General features: G+C 42.7%; 1 protein-coding gene across 11 annotated transcripts in view; it reads left to right on the forward strand.

Moving 5' to 3' along the window:
- The window catches only part of RBFOX2 (RNA binding fox-1 homolog 2), a 174,311-nt gene that overhangs the window by 142,296 nt on the left and 11,674 nt on the right, over positions 1-20,341 (forward strand). For 6 of the 11 annotated variants that reach the window (XM_055807842.1, XM_055807838.1, XM_055807841.1 and 3 more), the window contains 6 exons: positions 3,578-3,670; positions 6,394-6,454; positions 8,836-8,889; positions 9,038-9,130; positions 10,248-10,380; positions 15,726-15,765. In XM_055807842.1, coding sequence (XP_055663817.1) covers positions 3,578-3,670; positions 6,394-6,454; positions 8,836-8,889; positions 9,038-9,130; positions 10,248-10,380; positions 15,726-15,765 — 474 coding nt within the window. Of the gene's footprint in view, positions 1-3,577; positions 3,671-6,393; positions 6,455-8,835; positions 8,890-9,037; positions 9,131-10,247; positions 10,381-15,725; positions 15,766-18,335; positions 18,379-20,341 lie in introns of all 11 variants that reach the window. The other 5 variants (XM_055807845.1, XM_055807843.1, XM_055807848.1 and 2 more) reach the window with 3 other exon arrangements.

Consider the following 20,341-nt stretch of genomic DNA (forward strand, 5'->3'; position numbering starts at 1 on the left):
CCTTTGGATAAAAAGGGGTTGGTCTGGTACTGCAAATTACTCGCCAGTCCTAAAAATGTTTGCTGGGGTTATTTAGCGTTCACTGGGTACTCTGAGGCTTAAACTTATTTTCTGCTTGGAAGAAGTTCCTGGCAGTTGCTGGTGGAGAGGAGTTGTTGAGAATTTCAGCCTTGTTATCGTAATGGCATTATTAAACCTAAGCTCTTTGTTTAAATAAAATTTTAGAAACCTTAAGTCTTTTTTTTTTTTTTTTTTTTTTTTTTTTTTTTTTTTAACCCAGGAATTGTATCTTCCCTTCCTCTGCCTCCATACCTACTACTATGGAGCAAACCAGTACCTGCTGTAAAGCTAAGCTAGTAAATATTGGACCTCTGCCACCTCTTTTTCTTTCTTTCTTTCTCCGTGCCCCCCCCACCCCCCACCCAAGTGCAAGGCGACCTTGGGAGGGAAAACTGAGAATTGTTTGGTGTATGTGTATTTAGGTACAAATTAATCCCTATTCTTTACAGGTCATCTCTGAGAAGGAATTAAAAATACATGTATGTGCTTTTTTCTCTCCCACATCAAAAATATGTATATATATCATTGCTAGTTTTTAAACTTAAATAACAAAAATGTCAAGCTTGTCTCATCTGTTTTTCCTGATGAAAATTCAAATGTCCAAGAGATGCATTAAGATGACAAACCAAGGGGGCACAAATACTGGCTCTGCCATAGTCAACTATGTGAAGTGTTAATTTAGCATTGACATTAAATGGTTCTCAACAAAGAGAGTCGCACAAGCTAAGGACTGATCTGTCAATAAAACAAAAATTGTGGTTAATTATGTTGTTCAGAATCAGATTAATTCTGCTTTAATTCACATTGTTAATTATTCTTATATAGTCTGCATGTGGATTGTACCCTACCTTGAGTTAATTTGTTAAAAATATTGAAAATTGCTATTCAGTTTAAAGATATTTAATGACAACGTGGTTTTTAAAATCCCATACAGACTGCACTAATTGCAAACAAATGTGAATTAAAATAGTCTTTGTTTGGTTCTAGCCTGTACAGATTAATGTCTAAAAAAACTGCCTTCCCTCTGCTATCCAGCTTTCAGTTCACATCATCACTGAAGACATAAATTTTGTTCGGTCTCCACAGACTTGTCTAGAACAAACAGAAATTTTCATGTAAGAAGAGGGAAATAGACTCCTCTTGCAGTCGTTACCTCCTCTCTTCCGCCAACCTTTTAAAGATGCTTTTTCCCCATGATATAGAACCAGAGGGAAAGGTGTTGCTCTATTTCTCAGTCTTGCTTTTCTCTGTAGGGCTTCTTTGAAGCAGACATGATACCCTATCCCGTTATAATCAGCTTTGCTATTACACTCCCAGCACCCCCACCCCCTTAGTTCCCTGCAACATATATGAATTATATGCGGTTGGGCTGTTTTATTAGCCCCTATCTCTTGTAGCTCCAACTTTAATTCATTTAAACAGAAAACTTTTATGCTGTTCTGAAAAAGGCATCAGTTTGTTATTTATATAGGTTTTTATTTATAGCTGGAGAAATGAAATTATCTGAAGCTTTAGATTATTAAGTTGGAGCCCAAAGGAGCACTCTCGTTGATTTCAACATTGCAGTACTTTGGCTAAGTTCTTTTATTATTGCTGTTCAGGGGGGGGAAAGATAAAAAACAACCAACCTGCATTTTACAAATGTGTAACAGTTTTGTGCTGGCAACTTAGCTGTGGATGATAAAGGCCAGCATGTGCGAATGGCTTGGGCTTGTTAAGATCAGTATTGTATAGACCTTTAAAAAGCACGTGAAGAATGATGGCTTGCTTGGCTTGTTGCTAACAGTGCTTGGAAATCAAGATGCTATTTTTTTTTTTTTGGGGGGGGTGGGAGGGTGGGTGGGTGTTCAGTTCCTATATCTTAACCCCAAGCTGTACGGAAGGGGGCTGTGAGGCCAGCATGCGGTTTCCCCAGTGAGGCATAGCTGTAGATCACTCGCATTGCCTCGCTCTCCAGTTAAAATCAGGAGTTTCTATTGCATCAAATGCAAGCTTTGTTCTTCCTGCCTCTGAGGGTATCAGCCAGCAGAGATTACTGTCTGTACATTAAACTGGTATTTGCTGTATACCAAGCTACAGGAGCCAGTTACTTTTGTTCTTAAGATACCCTAAAAGCAGAATGCAACAAAGTTGGGTGTTTTCCTTGGCACTTTTTTTTTTTTTCCTTTGGCCCCACTTTCTGTAATGGCATGAAGATCTCTCATCACAGTTGTCTGTAGTAAGATACCATTTCTTACTGGTTAAAATCCTAATTCACTTAGTCACATTGGCTCTGTTTTAATGTCAGTGCACTTACCTCTGTGGAAGGAAGCATGATCTCTTACCCTGCCCTGTTAAGCGACTGCATGACTTGGCAGCAGCATAAGCGTATAGGACAGGTGTGTTGCGTGTGCCTTGATGGATGTGGTAAACCTAAATTCATCTAACTAAAGGGACATTTTAGTAGTACTCGAGCCTCTAGGGTTGTTCCAAGCAAGGCATGTCAATTTTTCTCAGACTTTGTGATCTAACTAGGCAGAGATCTGGCGCTATCCACAGCGCAGAGGTTGCCATCTCAGAACAAAGCCAAGTAAGGTGGGTGGCAGGGTGGGAGGGAGGTAGCAGTGGGTCGGCAGTGTCAGGCAGAACCTGCCTTTACTGATGGATCTGTGTGTAGGTGTTTAGATTGACACAAGTCCAACACAGTACTTGAGGACAGGAAAATTTTGAAACTACAATAGGTGATACTGTGAATCTTAACATTAAGTGATATTTATTTGATGGTGCCACCTAGAAGCCCTGCTTGCTTTCAGGGCCCCATGCGTGTTATTAGGGAAGTTACAGGCATAGGAGTAAACATGAGCTGTGCCCCGAAGAGCTTACAAGGGATGCTTTACAAACAGCCCTTCCTCTCAACAGTTTTCTAAGGTAGGTAATTATTATTGTCTCCATTTTACAGGTGGGAAAAGCAAGGTTCAGTGTTTGATTTGCCCAAAGCTTCGCAGAATTCCTGGTGCCAGGCGTGAACTCAGATCCCTGCTCGCTCTTGTAGCAGTTTCTCAAGAAAACGAAGTGCTGCTCAGTGTCCATGTCCTGTACTGTGTTGGGGGCGGGCGGGGGGTCCTGCAAAGCATGTCTGTTAATTAACAGAGGGGAGAGAAGCCCCGCTTGGGCTTGATGAACTTGCTGATGTCGGAGCAGGGTTTGGTGTTTTTAAACAAACAAACAAAACAACAAAAAAGAATTGTCTCGAGTAACTTTGTACTTCTTTTTTGGTCTGGCCTCAATTGCTTTTATGTTTTCTTTTTTTTTTTGATTACTCTTGTTATTCTTATGATTACAGTTCCTTTATTTTATCAAATTTAATTTCTTTCGTTTATGAAACATGCATGAACCAACAATGTGACTCTAGGAGGTTATTGCTGAGTTGTGCTGATGTCGATTTCATACTGTGATATTTTTTCTCTATTTACCTAGAGATCAGTATTTCAATATATAACGATGTGCATGTTTTCCCCCCTTCTCCCGCTGCATGCAGGGATTCGGGTTCGTAACTTTCGAGAATAGTGCTGATGCAGACAGGGCCAGGGAGAAATTACACGGCACCGTGGTAGAGGGCCGTAAAATCGAGGTGCATGTCTTCAGTAATTCAATTTCTTCTTTATATTTATTCTTTTGATTTCTTTTTGTGTCTTGCCTCACTTATTTCACATTTGGATCCCAGTCTTGTGTGTGCGTGTGTGTTTGTGTCTGTGTCCTTCACCTCCCTGCACTGAAATGTATAAAAGTTTACACCCCTTATGGAATATTTTTATTGTTGTTTTGGGTATTTTTTCTTTTCTTTCTTCTTTTATTAAGTTTTTTTCCCACCCACTCCAAATTTTTGCCCTTCTGCTGTCTTGATTTTTCCTTTGCTTCAGTTTGCGAGGCTCCAATTTCCTGTTACCAGGCCTGAACAAAACTAACTGAAAGAGTACTGTCCGACTTCTATCTAACTCTGTGTCCCAACAAGGAAGCAGGGGGCCAGCCAGTATCCTCTCTTTCCTCCAAGGCCAGTTCTCCTCCATGCAAGTGTGAGATGGTGCCCATAGTGGGAGGGGAGGGGAGGCATGGGGCAGAAGCCCCGAGTGGGTTGTGCTCTGCATGCTGCTGGTTTCTTGACCTGCCCGCGGTCAGGAGTGGGCTTGGTGAAAGCTAATCCTTAAAGTTTCTAGCTCTCACTACAGGGGAGTGAAGGGTTCATGTTGGTTGGCCAACATGGCCATGTATTGGGCATGCCTGGTGCTGACCAGTTTGGTGTTCCACTGTGTTGAAGGCTAACTGGCGTCCTCCCTCTCTCCCTCTTTCTTTAAATTAAAAAAAAAAAAAAAAAAAGTACAAATACTAAAACAAAAAAAAGCCGCCGTTTTTGAGTAAGATGTCTGCATATTTTGCCTTTTTTTTGTTTTGTTTTTTTTATTTCCCTTTTCAATGGTTTAGCGTTTAGGGCCCTTCACTTGACTCACTCTTTCCATGGTAACTATACACAATGCTGGCGATGGTACGAGTTGGCGGTAAGTGAAATAAAAGCACTAGAGAAGAAGCTTTTTTTTTTTTAATTTTTCTTAAAATTACAAAAAAAAAATTAAGAAAGAAAAAATCCATCTGCCATCTCACATTAACACTACGAAATGTGATTTGACTTGTTGTCCCCACCCACCTCCTTCCCCCTTCTCCCCCTTTTATTTTCAATGCTGTTGAGTAATGCCGCCTGGACTTTGGATGTACATATCGTTTTGTAGCAGTCTGAGCTGTTTGATTACTGACTTCATGGTGATTTCCCCTTGCACATCTTACTCAGAGTTACTGAACTCCAGTTTGGCTGGTTTTTATTAATGCACCCATTTCCTCTTTTCTCTCTCCTGCCCCTTTCTGCTGCTCTCTCTTTCTGAGACCTGTTTGTAGCTGTTACTGTTTGTTTTCTCTATTTTTCTTTCTCTCTCCCCCCCTTCCCGGTTTATTTCTTTATTCGGTTAAGTGCAGCTGTTGGTCTCTTTGCTGACTGGTGGTTCCTGATCGGTTTTGGCAATTTTTCCTTTAAGTGCTTGTGTTGCACTTTGCTATAGCAGCTGATTTCAGGCACTCGCTCCATCTTAATGATTGTCTGTGAGACCCTATCTCCTCCCTACTCCCCTCCCCACCCTCTGACTCAATTGTGGTTTTTTTTCTTTTCTTTCTTTTATCTGTGTGTGTTTAACTGCATGCTCTCAGTCTCATCATTGTTGTTTCCCATTCTTTCTTTTTAAATGTGTAATGTTTCTATTGTTTTGGGTCTGAGAGTAAAATGTAGCTTCAGACTCCCCACTCTGCTTATGCTCACCATCCGTAAGTCTTAGGGGCCCAAGGCAGCTTTTATTTTTATACCTTCTTTTTTTTTTCTTCTTCTTCTTCACCCTGGCCTCGATTCCCATTTGGCATGGGTTATGATAAATTATTGATGTTGTATCAGGACTTCACCCTCCTTGCAAGAACTTTGAGGCTGTCTGACACGGGGCTGCAGTAACTTGGCTTCCAAACTGGTCCATCTTTTCTTTATCGGCACCATCTCTGTGGTAACACTCCACTTGCTTGAGCAATCAAACTGCTTGTAACTATGCAGAGCTCTGTAAAGAGGGTGGAGGGCACAATAAAACAAAACCAAAAAGACCCAGCTCTACTGCTATGTATTTCTTATTTTTGCTCCATGAGATTTGTGACAAGGAAACAATCTGGGAAGAGATTTTTAAATGGTGGGAGGAAATCTGTGAACGCAGACTGTCCAAACACTTGGTGGCGTTCCAGGTATCTCCTCAAGCCTTGGGAGTTCAAATATAAAGCTGATGGTCTCCAGGCTACTTTTTTCTGTCTAAAAAGTATTCCTGCCAGCCACCTGCTGGGCCCTAGTCCCAATGGTGAGCTTGAAAAACAAGTCAGCTTGTGCTTCACCTGGTCCAGTTCCCCTGCCCTGGGCTGCAGAAGTTATCGCTGCCTTTCAAACAGAACCTGGACCAAACTGCCAAAGTTATGCCCTTTCGATCAATGAGCTGAAAATAAGCATGCACCAAGGGGTGGCAGGGCAGCGGAGAAGCTGCACTTTACTCTCGTTGGCCTTTTGTTTAATGCATAATTTTAAAGTGCCACGTTTAGCTGTAACTTTTACTATTAAATGGCAACTGTTAAAAGTAATTTAAAGATTGCATTCTTGTAAATTTAGTTGTTTAATTTATTTTGCTTAGAGAAGTATAGTGTGTGTGTGGTATTGAAGAGTTTTCCACAGTTTTCCCTAACATGCAGTGCTTCCTTCCCTCTCCTCCCCATCCCCTTTCTTACTTTTAGGTTAACAACGCCACTGCACGAGTGATGACCAATAAGAAGATGGTCACACCATACGCAAATGGTAAGAGAGACTGTTTGTACTAATGATAAGCTGAAAGGTTTGAAGAAAGACAAAAGGGAAAAGTCATGACCTCTCTGCAGGACTGGAAAAATAACCCTAAAAGAAACCAACAAACCACCACAAATCCTAATATATAGCATTATTCTTCAGTATAACCCTTAAGCGTTTATTAAGGAATACCATTTTACAGATGGAGAAGTGGGGACAGAGTAGTAGTGACATGCCTAACGTAGCCAAGCTAGGTAAAGAAGCCAAGGACTGATGGGTTGCCTGCCACTACTGGAAGTTGATGCTGTACAGTGGGACGTGCAGTCCTCCAGAGTCTTATTGCCACCACATAGATACCTAAATATGAATGCAGAGGCATAACTTAAGATACATGATTAGTTATATTTTTGTTTAGGCTTTTAACTGTAAAAGTACAGCTGCCCCCAAGCAGCCGGGGTAACAGAGGTACTGCACTGCCTTTTTGCTTGCTTTTTGTTACAGGCTGTGCCTGTGTTCAGTCGTTTTCCAGTGAACCTGAATAGAGAAAAGACCAAGTTGTCTGGGTAATGAAGAACCCTGTTTTGTGGAGATACCTTTGTGGTTCTGCCTGTGCAGTGACTTTATTGCATAGGCATATACAGCATAAAAAGTCGTTCTTCTCCCAACAGAACTGAATGCTGCTTTGACAGAGCTTTTGAATCTGAGTCTTGGTCCTGAAGCAGGCAGAAAAGTTCTTTTTGGTTTAAAAATGTTCCCAAACAGCTTCATCAAGGCAGAAGCTGCGTATAGGTAGTTGCTAGAGTGAGAATCCATTTTGATTACAAATGTAAGACTTGGAAGTCAGAAGATACGGATTATATTTGTAGCTCTGTTACTGACTTGTTGCATGGCTCTTGGTGAATAAATCTTACTGTGGTTACAGAACTGGGTAAACAGGGCCAGACAGAAAGGCTGGGATTCTGAGTCTTGAGTGTCTGAAAGGAACCGGGAGATTTGTAGCAAAAGGCAGCACAGCCATATTACATTGTCCTGAAAACAAAGGTATAAAATGTGCATGTGACTGGTAACAAAACTTGGCTTACTTGTGAAACCCTGCTAACAGGCAGGAATATTTTGCTTTCACAGCCAGCAATTTAAAGCCAGCTTTAAAGTTACAGAAAGGTATTCAATATTAGGTCAGTCTTAAGGCATACCGACGAGTGGTTGTGTGACACTTAGCAAATTTGAGCGTTGATCCCAGTCTTCTCGTTGCCACCGCTCACTTGAGTATTTTGCCATCAAGTGGGCAGCCAGCAGCAGCGTGCCCAGTCTTGCAGAGGGAGTGTGCATTACATCTCCCGTTGATACTCTGCCACCAGATGAAGGGGTGGTGGTGATGGGTGCAGTTCACAAAGTTGTTCATACGGTTTCTAGGCTGGTTAGAGGTGTTAATGTGCAGTAAGTGCATCAGGACTCCAAGACAGAAGAAGGGTATGGATTTATTTTAATAAAAATACCTGTGTGATTGTTAAATGAACAGCTGAGATCTTTCCTGAAAGGAATGCTTTGTGGAAGCCAGCCCAGATCATGATGTTAGCTTTACACCCTTTGTCTTCCTGGATAGAAAGGGCGGGATGGGGGGCCATGATAGGTTTTGAAGATCTGACTGGAAATGTGTTCCTCCTCATACCCCAGTGATGATTTTGAGTGCTTTTCTCTTGTGGGTTTTATGTTGATGATTTGCAGTTCTTGCCAGTTATCCAGATGGTATTAAAATCAATTATCTGGGAAGGCTTTCACCTGAAAAGCAGCATAAAGAAGACAGGAAATACTAAAATAACAGAGAGGAGAAAATGTGAGCTGAATAGACTGAATTGCTTTTTTGTATCGTAGTCATGTAATTTAGTTAATGAGGAAATTCAGATACTGTTGCTTTTTAGCAAATCTCTAGCAAGTAAGAAGGGTGTTTTGAGAATTTAAGGCTATAAATTCACATCCCAGGCCTGGGATGACAGTCTGGGCTGGTGGCTTTGAGAGGCTTTGGATCTGCAGCATTCCCAGTGAAAGCAGAGGAGCTGGCAGCAAGGTTCATGCAGGGAACACAGGGTCGCAGGGTGCTGGTGGCGAGTATGCATATAAGGTAGTTGGCATTCCCGCAGGGGGCCTCTGCCCTGCTGCAGATCAGCTGATGTTTTGCTGTTCCCTCCAATACAGTGACCTGCACCTAGAACCTGACATTAGAAAAAGGCAGTTGGCCTCCATCTACACCAAGGGGGATTGAGGCGAAGCAGAAATTGGAGAGCGCTGTGCATGTGAAGCAGGGGCACATGCAGGAGACTGTTCCCCCTACCCATGCTGCCCGCTCCTTCTCTTGGTGTAGATTTTGGCATTCACTGCAGTCTTTGTTGTTTCAGGTTGGAAGTTGAGTCCTGTGGTTGGAGCGGTGTACGGCCCTGAGTTATATGCAGGTAGAGCTTAAGTAGACACTTCCACTTCTGCCGTTTAACTGCAGTGGTGTTTGTTTATGTTCTCAATCTGCTGTTTCTTTATAACCTTTTTACGTTTTTTGTGTTTTTTTGTTTTTGTTTTGTTTTATTCTTTTTGAAATTAAATTAGCGTCCAGCTTTCAAGCAGATGTCTCGCTGGGCAATGACGCCGCAGTGCCCCTGTCAGGAAGGGGGGGTATTAACACTTACATTCCTTTAATCAGTAAGTAGCCCCCGTTGGCCCCTGTATTGTTACTGTGCTTGAGTTAACGATGACCTGTTACCCTTCTTCTCTTCAGTCTGTATAATATATACTTGAAAGGATGGGTCTTGCTGGGAATGAGTTTACCTTGAGCCAAAGTATATGTGCAGCTGCTGTAACTTGTTCATCTGCAGTGTGTTTCTGTCCTGGTGAATGGGTGTTTCTGAGCAATGAGGAGGCTGCAGAACAAGGGGAGGGTGTATGTGAGGAACAGGCCATTTCCCTTGCCCCCCTCCCCTTTCTGAAATCAAAGAAACCAGACAAATCCCTAAAGTACATATTATACAAGCTGCTAAACCGCGAGTCTGCAGGGCCCGTAGTGGCATGCACCTGGACGCACGTTGGGTTGGGTTTGCGCCCTGGGACTCCTTTCCTCTCGGTATCTGTTTATTACATGTTTGCAGATGCCTCTGAGGTTTTACATCATTCCGTCACGAGCCAGTTTACTCCAGTGTTAAGTGTAATAAAGCAGGCCCCACTATACGTGGAGCCAGTTACTGGTCACGCTTGTTAAATGAAGGTGGGCGCTCAGTAAACTGGCACTTTATGGAAAATTTCTGCTGCTGTTATATGGGCTATCTTGTCTTTCAGGCTTTAAAATGAACATACAGAGGATTGGGTGGCAAAGAGTGGGAGGGGAAAGGAGGGAAGAGACTGATGTAAGTTGGTTGACTTTAAGGGCCTCTTGACAAATTATTTTAAAGAGCCTCTGCAGTTTTGGAAGAGCCGCCTGCTATATTGATAGTAACTCTTTGCGCTTCTCAGACTCTAACCAGACTGCATGGCGGTGTCAAAAGGCGGCGGGGGGATTTGTACCCTGTTTGTGGTGGATGAGGCATGCCAAAGCATTAACCTCTTGCATGCCAAACCTCTCTGCAACCCCTCTTCCCCAAAGGCCATGGTGTAGCAGGAAGTATGTTATCAGATGCTTGCTGGGTTATAAGCATGCCCCTCTGCGGGATTGGTGCAAAATGTCCCACTGCTGTGGAGCTATTGTGTCACTCTGTTTGAAGCAGATGGTTGTTCTCTGGGCAGGAGCTTGGATCCTTTTCACCCTCCACCTTGTCTGTCTTTACAGTTCCAGGCTTCCCCTATCCAACTGCAGCCACTACAGCAGCCGCATTTCGGGGAGCCCATCTGAGGGGCCGAGGAAGGACGGTGTACGGGGCAGTCCGGGCAGTACCTCCCACAGCCATCCCTGCCTACCCAGGGTAAGCACTGGTCATGAGAGCAAAGTGCTGTGCACAAACGTGTCAAATAGCTAATCGGTTAACCAAAAAATAACTAAAATTGTCTGGATGGTGAGAGTCAGGATATTGCTAGTGCCAGAGCATTCTGCACACGATGGCATCCAGTGGGGGCAAATCTAAATTTTTCCATTTTAAGTTCTTGACTGAAACAATTTTCAGTACTTGCAACAGCTTAAAGTGTTGATGGATTCCTTCTCACAGTTTCTCAATTTGTCCACGTGGTATTCGTCTTCCATTGACCCAATATGTTATAGTGCTGCTGAGAAGGACACAAAGAGAGAAGGTCTAAAATTTCTGATAAGGTTCTGCTCTTTGCACTCCGTTTGTGTTTTCATATCCAGGAATGAGGAATATTATCGATTACCTTCATGCCTCACCATCTGGCAGTAGGACACAGAAGAGCCAGTTACCCACAATGGATTTGCTTTCTTTGTTGGAGACGGTTTAAAAAGGTTTAAAACAAAGATTAATCAAGTCCATTAATTTAAAGCTGGGAGTGTTTGGGGTACAGGGAGAACGAAAGTGCAGTGTTCTTCTAACTGTTCTATGAAGCAGTGGTGAATGCGTGGCCTTAGTGTTCTTTGCCCTCTGACTTTCCACTAGTAATGCAGTGGAATAGATGCTGTTACAAAAGAATATTCTTCTGTTTTAAAGTACAGGGAACTGGGTTTGTATATGAATTTTGTTTTGGGGTTTTGTTTGTTTACATGTGATGGAACAACAGATAAATCAACAAATTGCTTCCAAGCTCTTTTTTGTTTTGTTTCTGATTTTGAGGATGTTTTACTCATATTCCCTGTCTCTGGAATTTTACTTGCCATATTTTCCAGGCAATGTTCTCAGAAAGAATAGGAGTAGAAATGAATCCTTCTACGTGGACTGACCCTTTTTTCCTTTGGACTAGCCCCAAAAGGGAAGAAAATTAAATCTTTTATTAAAAAGGGAGGTGGAAGCCACACACATCAGTGCGAGGAGCTGGCCTGATACAGGCTGGATAAGCTTGCAGTACCTTCTGTAGCAGATTAAGTGGTGAAAGCTACTGTGGCCCTTTCTTTTTAGAGTCCAGTCTGATATTTAAAGTAGAGCTCAAGGAAGCAAGCTGCAGTGGTCATGTATCTGTCTAGCTTTGCTCTCCAGCAAATCTGGGAATGTTTACATTTAATTCACTGAAAGACTTTAAATGAAACCTCTTGTCTGAACATGTTGGCCTTCTGAACAGGGTGTTTCTTCTGGGTTTTCAGATCCACCTCTTTTTGCCACTGCTCCTAGTTTGTATTCTGTATCCTGTAACCATAGCCTGTGACCTGCAACTTGCCTGTCTGTTGCTCTAAAAATGACCCAGACTGGTTTTATTAGGGAGTGCTTTACAGTGAAATAGAGAAGCAAAGCTAGGTTAACTGCTGCTGTTTAGCAGAATATGAAATACTTGCACTGGGGAGGGGGGAAGTGCTCTTCATCCCTGGGAGTAACAGCTGGAGCATTCCTAGCAAGAGGCTGTCACAAGTGGCGCAGTGGGAGAGACTCTAGGCTTGTATTTGATATGAACTCAGCCTTGAGTCCTGTATAAAAGATTCATTTCCATTTGGAATATGGGCTAGGCTCCAGTGATTATCCCTTCCAAATACTGTCTCATGACTCTGTTTACTTACATTATGTTGAGTTTGTCTGACCCTGCTGACTGATTTCATGTCTTCATGGGCAGCGAAATCCAGGAAACCTTTGCAGGGCAGCAGTAAACAAAGCAGGTTCACAAACAGCCCAGAACCATCCCTAGTCCCAAGCACTAGGATGTAGTTAATAATGCGTTTATTGTCATCGTAGTCTGAATCTCTACAAGATAATTCTGTAGAGGGAATTTCATTCCTCATGGAATAATACAAAATGTGCTGTTCAGTTCCATGTTGTGGTAACCTGTAGGAAAACCACCACTCCATGTGGGCACTCTTGACCTCATTGGAGTCAGGGGCAGGCACTCATTCCTGACGCCTTATGTTGCATCAGTTGCTTTCTTCCTGGCCAGTGTAAAGATGACATCATAACATCAGTCAGCAAAACATGAGTGGTCAAGACCTAGTGAGTCTAGAAGATGACAGTAAAGTAAGCTGCAGGCTAACTCAAACCTGGTAGAAGGAATTGGTTTTCACAAACCTCAGTGGTGTTTAAACTTTAAGTTACAAAACTTAATGGTATCACTGTATTTGAGAGCTTAGCAGAATTTAAAAAATACCGAATGTAGATTAAGAAAAGCTTGTTGAAATTGCCATACTGGATCAGACCTGAGGGACATTCAGGTTAGAGTAAGTTTTGACAGTGTCTAGTGCTAGGTACCCCAGAGGAAGTTGCAAGAAATCATATTGTTCTCAATAGCTTTAACATTCATTTCAAGAGCTCATACTAAGATTTACTAACGTGTACATGGAATGTACATACTTACATAAGGGCATGGACATTTATCCAGGCAAGGCTATTCATACCTTAGAAAGCAAGTGCTCAGACCACTGGAGAGGATGTTATGGTTACCTGAGCCTGACCTCAGGATACAAATGCAACCTTCAGTTTATAACCAAGGCAGCATTCAGTGAAAGTAAGGAGACATTATAACCTCTGATATGTAGCATGAGTAAAACCTGTACTGGAACATTGCCCTGGTTTGTAGCAACCATGCTTTCTAAACAAGAATGCTGACAAATAACAACTCATAGCAAAAGCTGTAAGAGTTAAGCCAGTGTGGAAAAAAAAAGTGCCTACTGTAAAACTCTGAAAACCAAATAAACTTGATCCATTTTATTTCTCAAACTATAAGTTAGGATCATGAACAAGTCAATGCCTTAAGTACTTATATAAAAGAGTAGGCTTGTATAGTAAAGAATAATTTAGTCCTGGGAGGGTAAATATATAGGAGATTCACTGACTCAAAGCCAGAAGTAGGTAAAAGTGAGATTAGGTAAGGCAGTAGGGAGGTTTGGAGTGGTTTTTTGGTTCCTTTTACAACACAATCAATTGTTGGTATTCCTAAATGATACAATGGCTGCTTTACAAAACCAGCGTATTTCTTTTTTTCATGGGTGTGTTTTAGCTTGGCTAGTGGGCTTTTTGCAGATGCCACCGAGACTTGGTGAGCTGCTGGGCTACTTAATGCTTCTGGTCTGTCTATGTAACCAGAGTGATCTCTCTGGTTCTCAAATGAAGGAATTCTCTCAGTTTTTGCTAGCGTAAGGGAGTCACAAATACGGATATTCTAGTATATAAATAAACCTTGCTAAATTTCAGCCCTGGCAGTCTGTCAGCCTTAACTAAAGAAGTGGAGGATGAACGTGTACTTGGTTTGTTTGACCCAGGAAGTCTTAATCTTGCCTGTTACCAGTGTTCCTTGCAATTTTCTCTGGAGAACTGATGCTAGCGTCTCTTGCTGACAGGATTCTAAATTAGAGCAATAGTGGCCTGATCCAATGTGGTTTATATTCATCCAGCTGATTGTGTTCAGAATAACTGTTAAAACTGCTAATCTGTTCATAAACCAACGGTCACTTCCTCTGTCATGCGTTTGCCTTTCCTGCAGGAGCAGGTGGAGTATCACTGCTAAAACACTCCTGGTCCTAGATAGAGAACCCAGCAATGTAAGTCACTGCCCCAGGAGCCAAATTCTTTGTTATGTGGTTGTAAAAATTTAGCTTCAACAAATAGGATCTTATGGCCTGCTTCTCCCTGCTGAAGTGGCTCCCCTCTAACAAGGGTCTCTATCTTCGTATCTGCTCCCAGCGCTCTTGGAGACTGTAGTAACTTTGTCCATTGGGAATGGAGTGTACTTTTCCTGGGGAAGACAGCAAGACTAAATTATTCAAGCAGTAGCTAACACTGCAACAGATTTTTTTTTTTAATTTTATTTTATTTTTTAGTAATAGCATGCAGAATTTTGGCAAGATCTGCTGGGCTTTTTTTGTGTGTGTGTGCCTTACAATAGGTGGGTGTCTGAGGGTAGCAGGCTCTTGGCAGCATGTCACATTCCATTTGATGAGTAAAAAATGATAATCAAAATAAAAGCTAGTGTTCCATACTTTCTTTTTCGTTAATGCTGCTGGTAAGTCATGCACATCAGATCCATGAACATCTCAGGTAGTGGGGCTAATGCTTTTCAAAGCCTTGAGTGAGTTTGTGTGGAGCTATTCAGAGGATTAAGCAGGAGGAAATTCCTCAGTATGAAGCACACACTGAACTCAAATGGGTGGGGGGCATCCCCTCTCTTCCTTCCTCATCCTTCCCTGACCCCGTCCCCGAAGTGAGCTGCGTAGTCTTTACGCTAGCACATGCTCTGGTAAGAGTAACTTTTTGGGAACCCCAGGCTCTGGTTTAACAGTTTCCCTGCTTGAAGTTCTGAGAGAAAGAAAACTATGGCTGAAAGCAGAAAAAGCACCATCTCATGGAAACCCTTCCAGTCGCTCCTCTCTGCTACAAAATAGGTCGTTACTACCAGGGACTCCCACTGCACCTTTCAATTCTCGGACCTTGGACCAGTCACCTAACCTTTTTAGCTCATTATCTCTGCTTGTGAAAGCAATGCATTGTGGGTATTTTTGGTTTTTTCTTTTTAATTACATTTCTCTGTGTTTACTTTGATCAGAATTGATTGACTTGTTTTCCTGAGGTGTTGCATCGGTTCTTTAAGATGCTGAATAATACTACTTTGCATGCTTGTGTGATCAGCCAAATCTTATCGCATGTCTAATGTGCAGGGTAAAAGCAGGTGATGTATGGATGTCAGAAACAAAGTCATGCAGCCCTGTGAAGCTCTAAATACGTAATCATACACAACCCTCTGAAACCTACTTCTGACATAGGTGACTCCAGCCCCTGTGAGATGCCTTCTGAGAGGGGCTCCTCGATTTCACAAGCCCACTTTATGAAGCCAATGTTTCCATGTGTTTAGGGGGTAACTAAAATAATTCCAGGAGAATGGAGGTTTCTAAACCCTTGTTTCTCTTCTTCAGGACATCAGAACTTTTTGAGTCTATTTTTATTGTACAAGATGGTGGTTCCCCTCCCTCTCTCCTTTGTATACTGTCTCCCCCTCTGCCTACCCCTTCCCCCTTTGCATGCCATGGAAGATGACTTGGAGCCGTCTAGCGTGCGTGCGCACACACATTCTCTTGCTGATTTGCTCCTGCCAAAAGCCCAGGTTGTGGATTCATACATCACCTGCCTGTGTAAAACGCATGTGCATGCTGCCGTCCTCAATAACCGGAATGTGTTTTCTGTTCTTTTGTTTTTTGTTTTTTGTTTTTTTTTGTTTTTGTGTGGATTTTCTGCAGTGTGGTTTACCAGGACGGATTTTACGGTGCTGACCTCTATGTAAGTACACACACCGGAGCCTTCTCGTCCCCAACCCCTGACAAGCCAGCCTTTTTTTTTTTTTTTTTTTTTTTTTTTCCTTTGGTTTGTTTGTTTGGTTTGGTTTTTAAAATATCATTTACTTTAATTTTCTTCTTCCTTGTGGATATATATATTTATATATTTAGGAATGCAAGCATGCTTCTCTGTCACTGCGCTTGCCCCTGGGTGCAAGACCTAAGCCTTTGGGTTTCCTGATCATTGCCAGGGTCAGTTTACTGGGTGTCCTGTCCCCATATGCACACTGGTACTAATCAACCTGAGAGATAATTAGCGAATTCAAATTTCTCTCAACACTTCTCTCGTTTGCATAATTTGGATATAAAAATAACAGGACTGGTTTAGCCTCAGACCTTCCCTTTCCTTCTCCCCTTCCGCCCTCCCCTTTCTCTCCCCTCTTGGGGCCCTTTCAGGTTTAATTTGTGCAGCCCACACTAAACTGAGCAAGCTGTATGTTTAAAAATGTTTGTGTGCTACTGGGATGTGGAGATTATCCCTTTGGGAAAGATACTGGGACTGACTAAAAATGGAGACTGAGATGCTAGAGTGAGAACTGACATCTCATTTTGCTGGTAGAAATGGTACCTAAATAGGCTAGATTCTCTCGCCTCTTCAGGGAATTGTAAAGTACAAATATGTGGAGGTACTCGGTTAGAAGAGTCAGCAGCCTTCTTCAGTCTGGGAATTAGCTCTGATACCATGGGAAACTCTGTCCTGTCATTGTCCTTGTCCTACGCAGCCAGTCTGTATTGAAAATCACCAGGACGTCTGTGTATATGTAGGTGGGTTGTGGATGGAGGAATTCTGACTGGCCAGTGAGAAAAGCAGTTACCTCTCCAACAGAGAGCTGTTGCAGAGCAGCTATGGTAGGAATATGTCTTTCAGAGCCAAAATGTTCAGGTCCACTCCTGCCATTGCAGCCTGTGGCCTGGCTAGCTCTAGCAGAGTTCCTTTTTGTGGTACTGTAGGTAATAGCTCTTTAGAGCTGGGGAGGTTTTGTGTTGGGTAGTGGCACAGTTGTTGGCATGGTTTTCACATCCCCGCTCCTCTGAAGGTGCTACTCCTGACGTTTATGAAGAGGACCCTGGGCTTAGACTCAAGATAATGGGTGGAATTAGTTTTTGGATTTTGTTGTCTTGTATGGAGGGTCAAGTCTTGTAAAGGTGCTTTTCCCAACGCAGTTGCAAGATGTGCTCTCTGAGCACAGAGATATTCTGTGTGTTTCTTCGTTCTTACATACACTATTGCATGCGCAATCCTTTAAAAATTGATCTGCCTCGTCAAGTGTTCCTTTGTAAAACTGTGTCAAGGACTACAGAGGGTTCTGGGTTTTCCCATGTCCTAAAACACCAGCTTTACAGACCACTGACTTTGCAACAGCAAGCAAGTAAATGAGCAATGCTTAGTACCTTTTCCCTCAGAGTATGGCATGTAAGAGGCTGTCACATTGAAAGGGAAGACTGGCCAGGGTCGCTCCCTGTTTCTTCTGAGAAAGCTCCTTCAGAGCTTCCATTGCAAGTGGAGAGAAAAGGCTTATTTAAACATGTTTTAAGGACAGAAACTTTAGTAATGACGAATCCCCGTAGCCTCTTGGTGCTGCAGTGCAGTAACATCATGTAACATAAAACCAAGCTCTCAAGTCAGGTTAGAACTCTTAGATTTCTGGTGACTTTGCTGTTAACAGGTGGTTCTAGTCTCACTGTCAGAAAGCAGGACGATAGAAGAGAGGACTTCACCAAGGTAGATAGTGGTGCTTTTTCCTATGTTATTGCTGCCCAGAGCCCTCTGATGGAGCTCAGGAAAGAGTTACCGTAATCCAAACATGAAATTACCCTTTCAAACAATTTCCTTGGCACAGGTGGAATGACTACAGTGCCCTGTGCCTCACGGATTAGTCATGCTTTTCACTGCAGTAGTTCTGTCCCTTTACTGCGAAAGGCTTGCCCAGGCTGCGGAAGGGATGGCAGAGAGTATTTCAGTTAGGACTGGAGTGGGGAAGTTAAATTGAGTCCACAGGGTTGTGTCAAGGAAGGATGGAAAGGAGCTGGCAGGGAGTGGTTAGTGGTAGGCAAGATGAAGGGGAAGTGTCCCAGATTTGGGCTGCTTTTTCTGCATACATGTTATGCACCAATTTCTCATTTTCCTCCTCCTCCTCTTCCTCACTCCTGTTTTCTTTCCTGGGGCAACCATCCTGCTAGCCATTTCTTCTGTGAAGAAGGCATTCCATCTCTTGTTGGATGCATCCCGCTCTGACAAGACACCTGAATTCATGAAACAACGTGCCCCAGGATGCAGAGGGCTTCATTTCGGATCATAAGAAAGGTTATCTTTCTTCTACAATGGGGTCAATCTGGGTGGCGGGGGGGAAACCCAAACAAACCCACCTGTGCGAAGACTGCTTCTGCCTGTGAAAAGCGTGCTTGCATCCACTGGAAAGAAAAGGCTGGTGAGCCCCGCCGCGGGCTGTTTGTATGATTGTTTCTTTCCACAGCTGTGTTTTTTTGAACTGCTCTTCCTGTGTTCTGTTATAGAATAGTCTTACAGGAACCAATCATTAGCGCTAAAATACCTCAGGTAGGAGTGCCAGTGTGACCTGCCAACCGATCAGATTGTGGATTGCAGTGGAAAAAACTGAATTATACTAACCATTCCAGCACCACATTAGAGATGGGAACAGAGGCTTTTTTAGGGCAGTGCAGACTCACGTGTGATCCAAGCCCCCGCTGTAGCAGGGCGGCATGTGTCCAGATTTCACACCGAGTGGCATTTCATTTTTTAAAAAAAAAAAAAAAAGTAAATTCAATGGAAGGGTTAACCAGGTCATGCTTGTCCCATTACCATGTAGAAGCACCTGCTGCAATGGACACCGTTGTCCTGTCACCTCTCTTAATTCATTCATGCTCATTCCTGGTGCACATATGCCACCCTTCTAATAAAGAAATACTGGAAGTGGTTCTGGCCCTTTCTGCTTTTTAACTTCTGTTACAGGGCAATTTGGGGGTCAAGACACATTTGAGATACAACAAATAAAAGACCCTAAAATTGGGCTCCCTGCCTAAACTTGGCACAAGCTCAAATGTATCTTAACGGGTACCATGAGTCACACATTTCTCCAGGGGTGTGGGAATGCTTGTGTCTTAAGTGGTGTAAAGGCTCTGAAGTAAAGAGAGCCAGCAACACGCTTTGTGCCCCCATCTAAGGCAGCAAGGGAAAAAGAAAAGGGAGGCTTATGCAATAGGATAAACTGATAGAGTAAGCTGTAGTTTTGGATTTCCTCATGTTCTCATTGGATTGATCACCTAACGTGGACCTCAAGAGTGGAAGAGAAGATGGAATTAATTTGAGCTGAACCATATAGTCTTAAAGAAAGTGCTCATTTACTTACACTAACGTGCTCAGTAATTGGAATGCTGCTTTAACTGGGATTGCAGCTTCCTGTATATGTTATTTTGCCATGTTTGTGTTGCTTCAGAGAATATATAATATTGAAAAAGCTATCATCTAATGTTAAAGAAGGAATTAAAAAAAAACACTGTCCTGCTTTGTTGATGAGCCAAGGACGATAACATCACAGAAGAGTAATTTTAAATTTGGGCTTTTGTGAATACTTGAACAAATATGGTTGTTTTGACAATTGAGATCTATAGGCACAAGCACTGCACATTCACTTGGGGAAGGGGGTTTAGAACAGCCCCAGCAACACTGGCAGGATATCCAGAGAAAGAGAACTTGAATTAAGATAAGCAGCATTTGGGGTTGTGTTCATCTCACTCACATGCTCCCCAGACAATCCAAAAGACTGTACCAGAAGGGACCAATCTTGATTTAGACGGTTCTTTCAGCTGTTACTTACTGCCCAGTAAATATGCATAAGCCTTTTCCTTAGTTTCTCTATTTCCTTGTCGAGGCAATTTTTAAACTGTCCCTTTGCTAGAAATTTCTCTGACCTAACATCTTTGTGAGAAGCTCAGCCACACTCATTTCTTTTGAGATGAGGCTAAAGATTTTAAAAATTGAACCTAGAGGTGTAAACCCGCCCTGTGGAATCACTTCACTTAAATAGATGGAGTGGGAGTTCGCATGACTGTCCTGGGTTTCAGGGATTATGCCACTCAGTGGTGTCTTCTGTTGCAGTTTGGCTGTGGCACTGGAGGATTATGGTACAGCCAGCAAGTTTTGTGGGGTTTTTTTAACTATTATTATTTCTTGAATTAGGAAACAGGCTTGTTCACGTTTGTTGAAGATGCTGTACTCTGTTATAGATTATATTTACTAGAGTACCTGAAGTGAGTGGCATCAGAAACCACTAGGGGTGGCAGGACTGTATAGCTGAGGTTATGGATGAGCTCTGCATACCAGTTAAAGTTGTGTGTGAACAGGAATAGCAGGAGAAAATAACTGGTGCATTGGACAAGCTGAGCAGGGCTGTAGATGCATTGATGGAGTTACGGGTGGGTCCTGGGTTATGGAGCATCAGCTGGGTAAGGCAACCTGCACAATGTCTCCTTTGCTCTGTACTGATCCCAGAGCTTGGTGG

The sequence above is a fragment of the Falco peregrinus genome, chromosome 6 (genome assembly GCF_023634155.1).
Source record: "Falco peregrinus isolate bFalPer1 chromosome 6, bFalPer1.pri, whole genome shotgun sequence".
NCBI classification, from domain to species: Eukaryota; Metazoa; Chordata; class Aves; order Falconiformes; family Falconidae; genus Falco; species Falco peregrinus.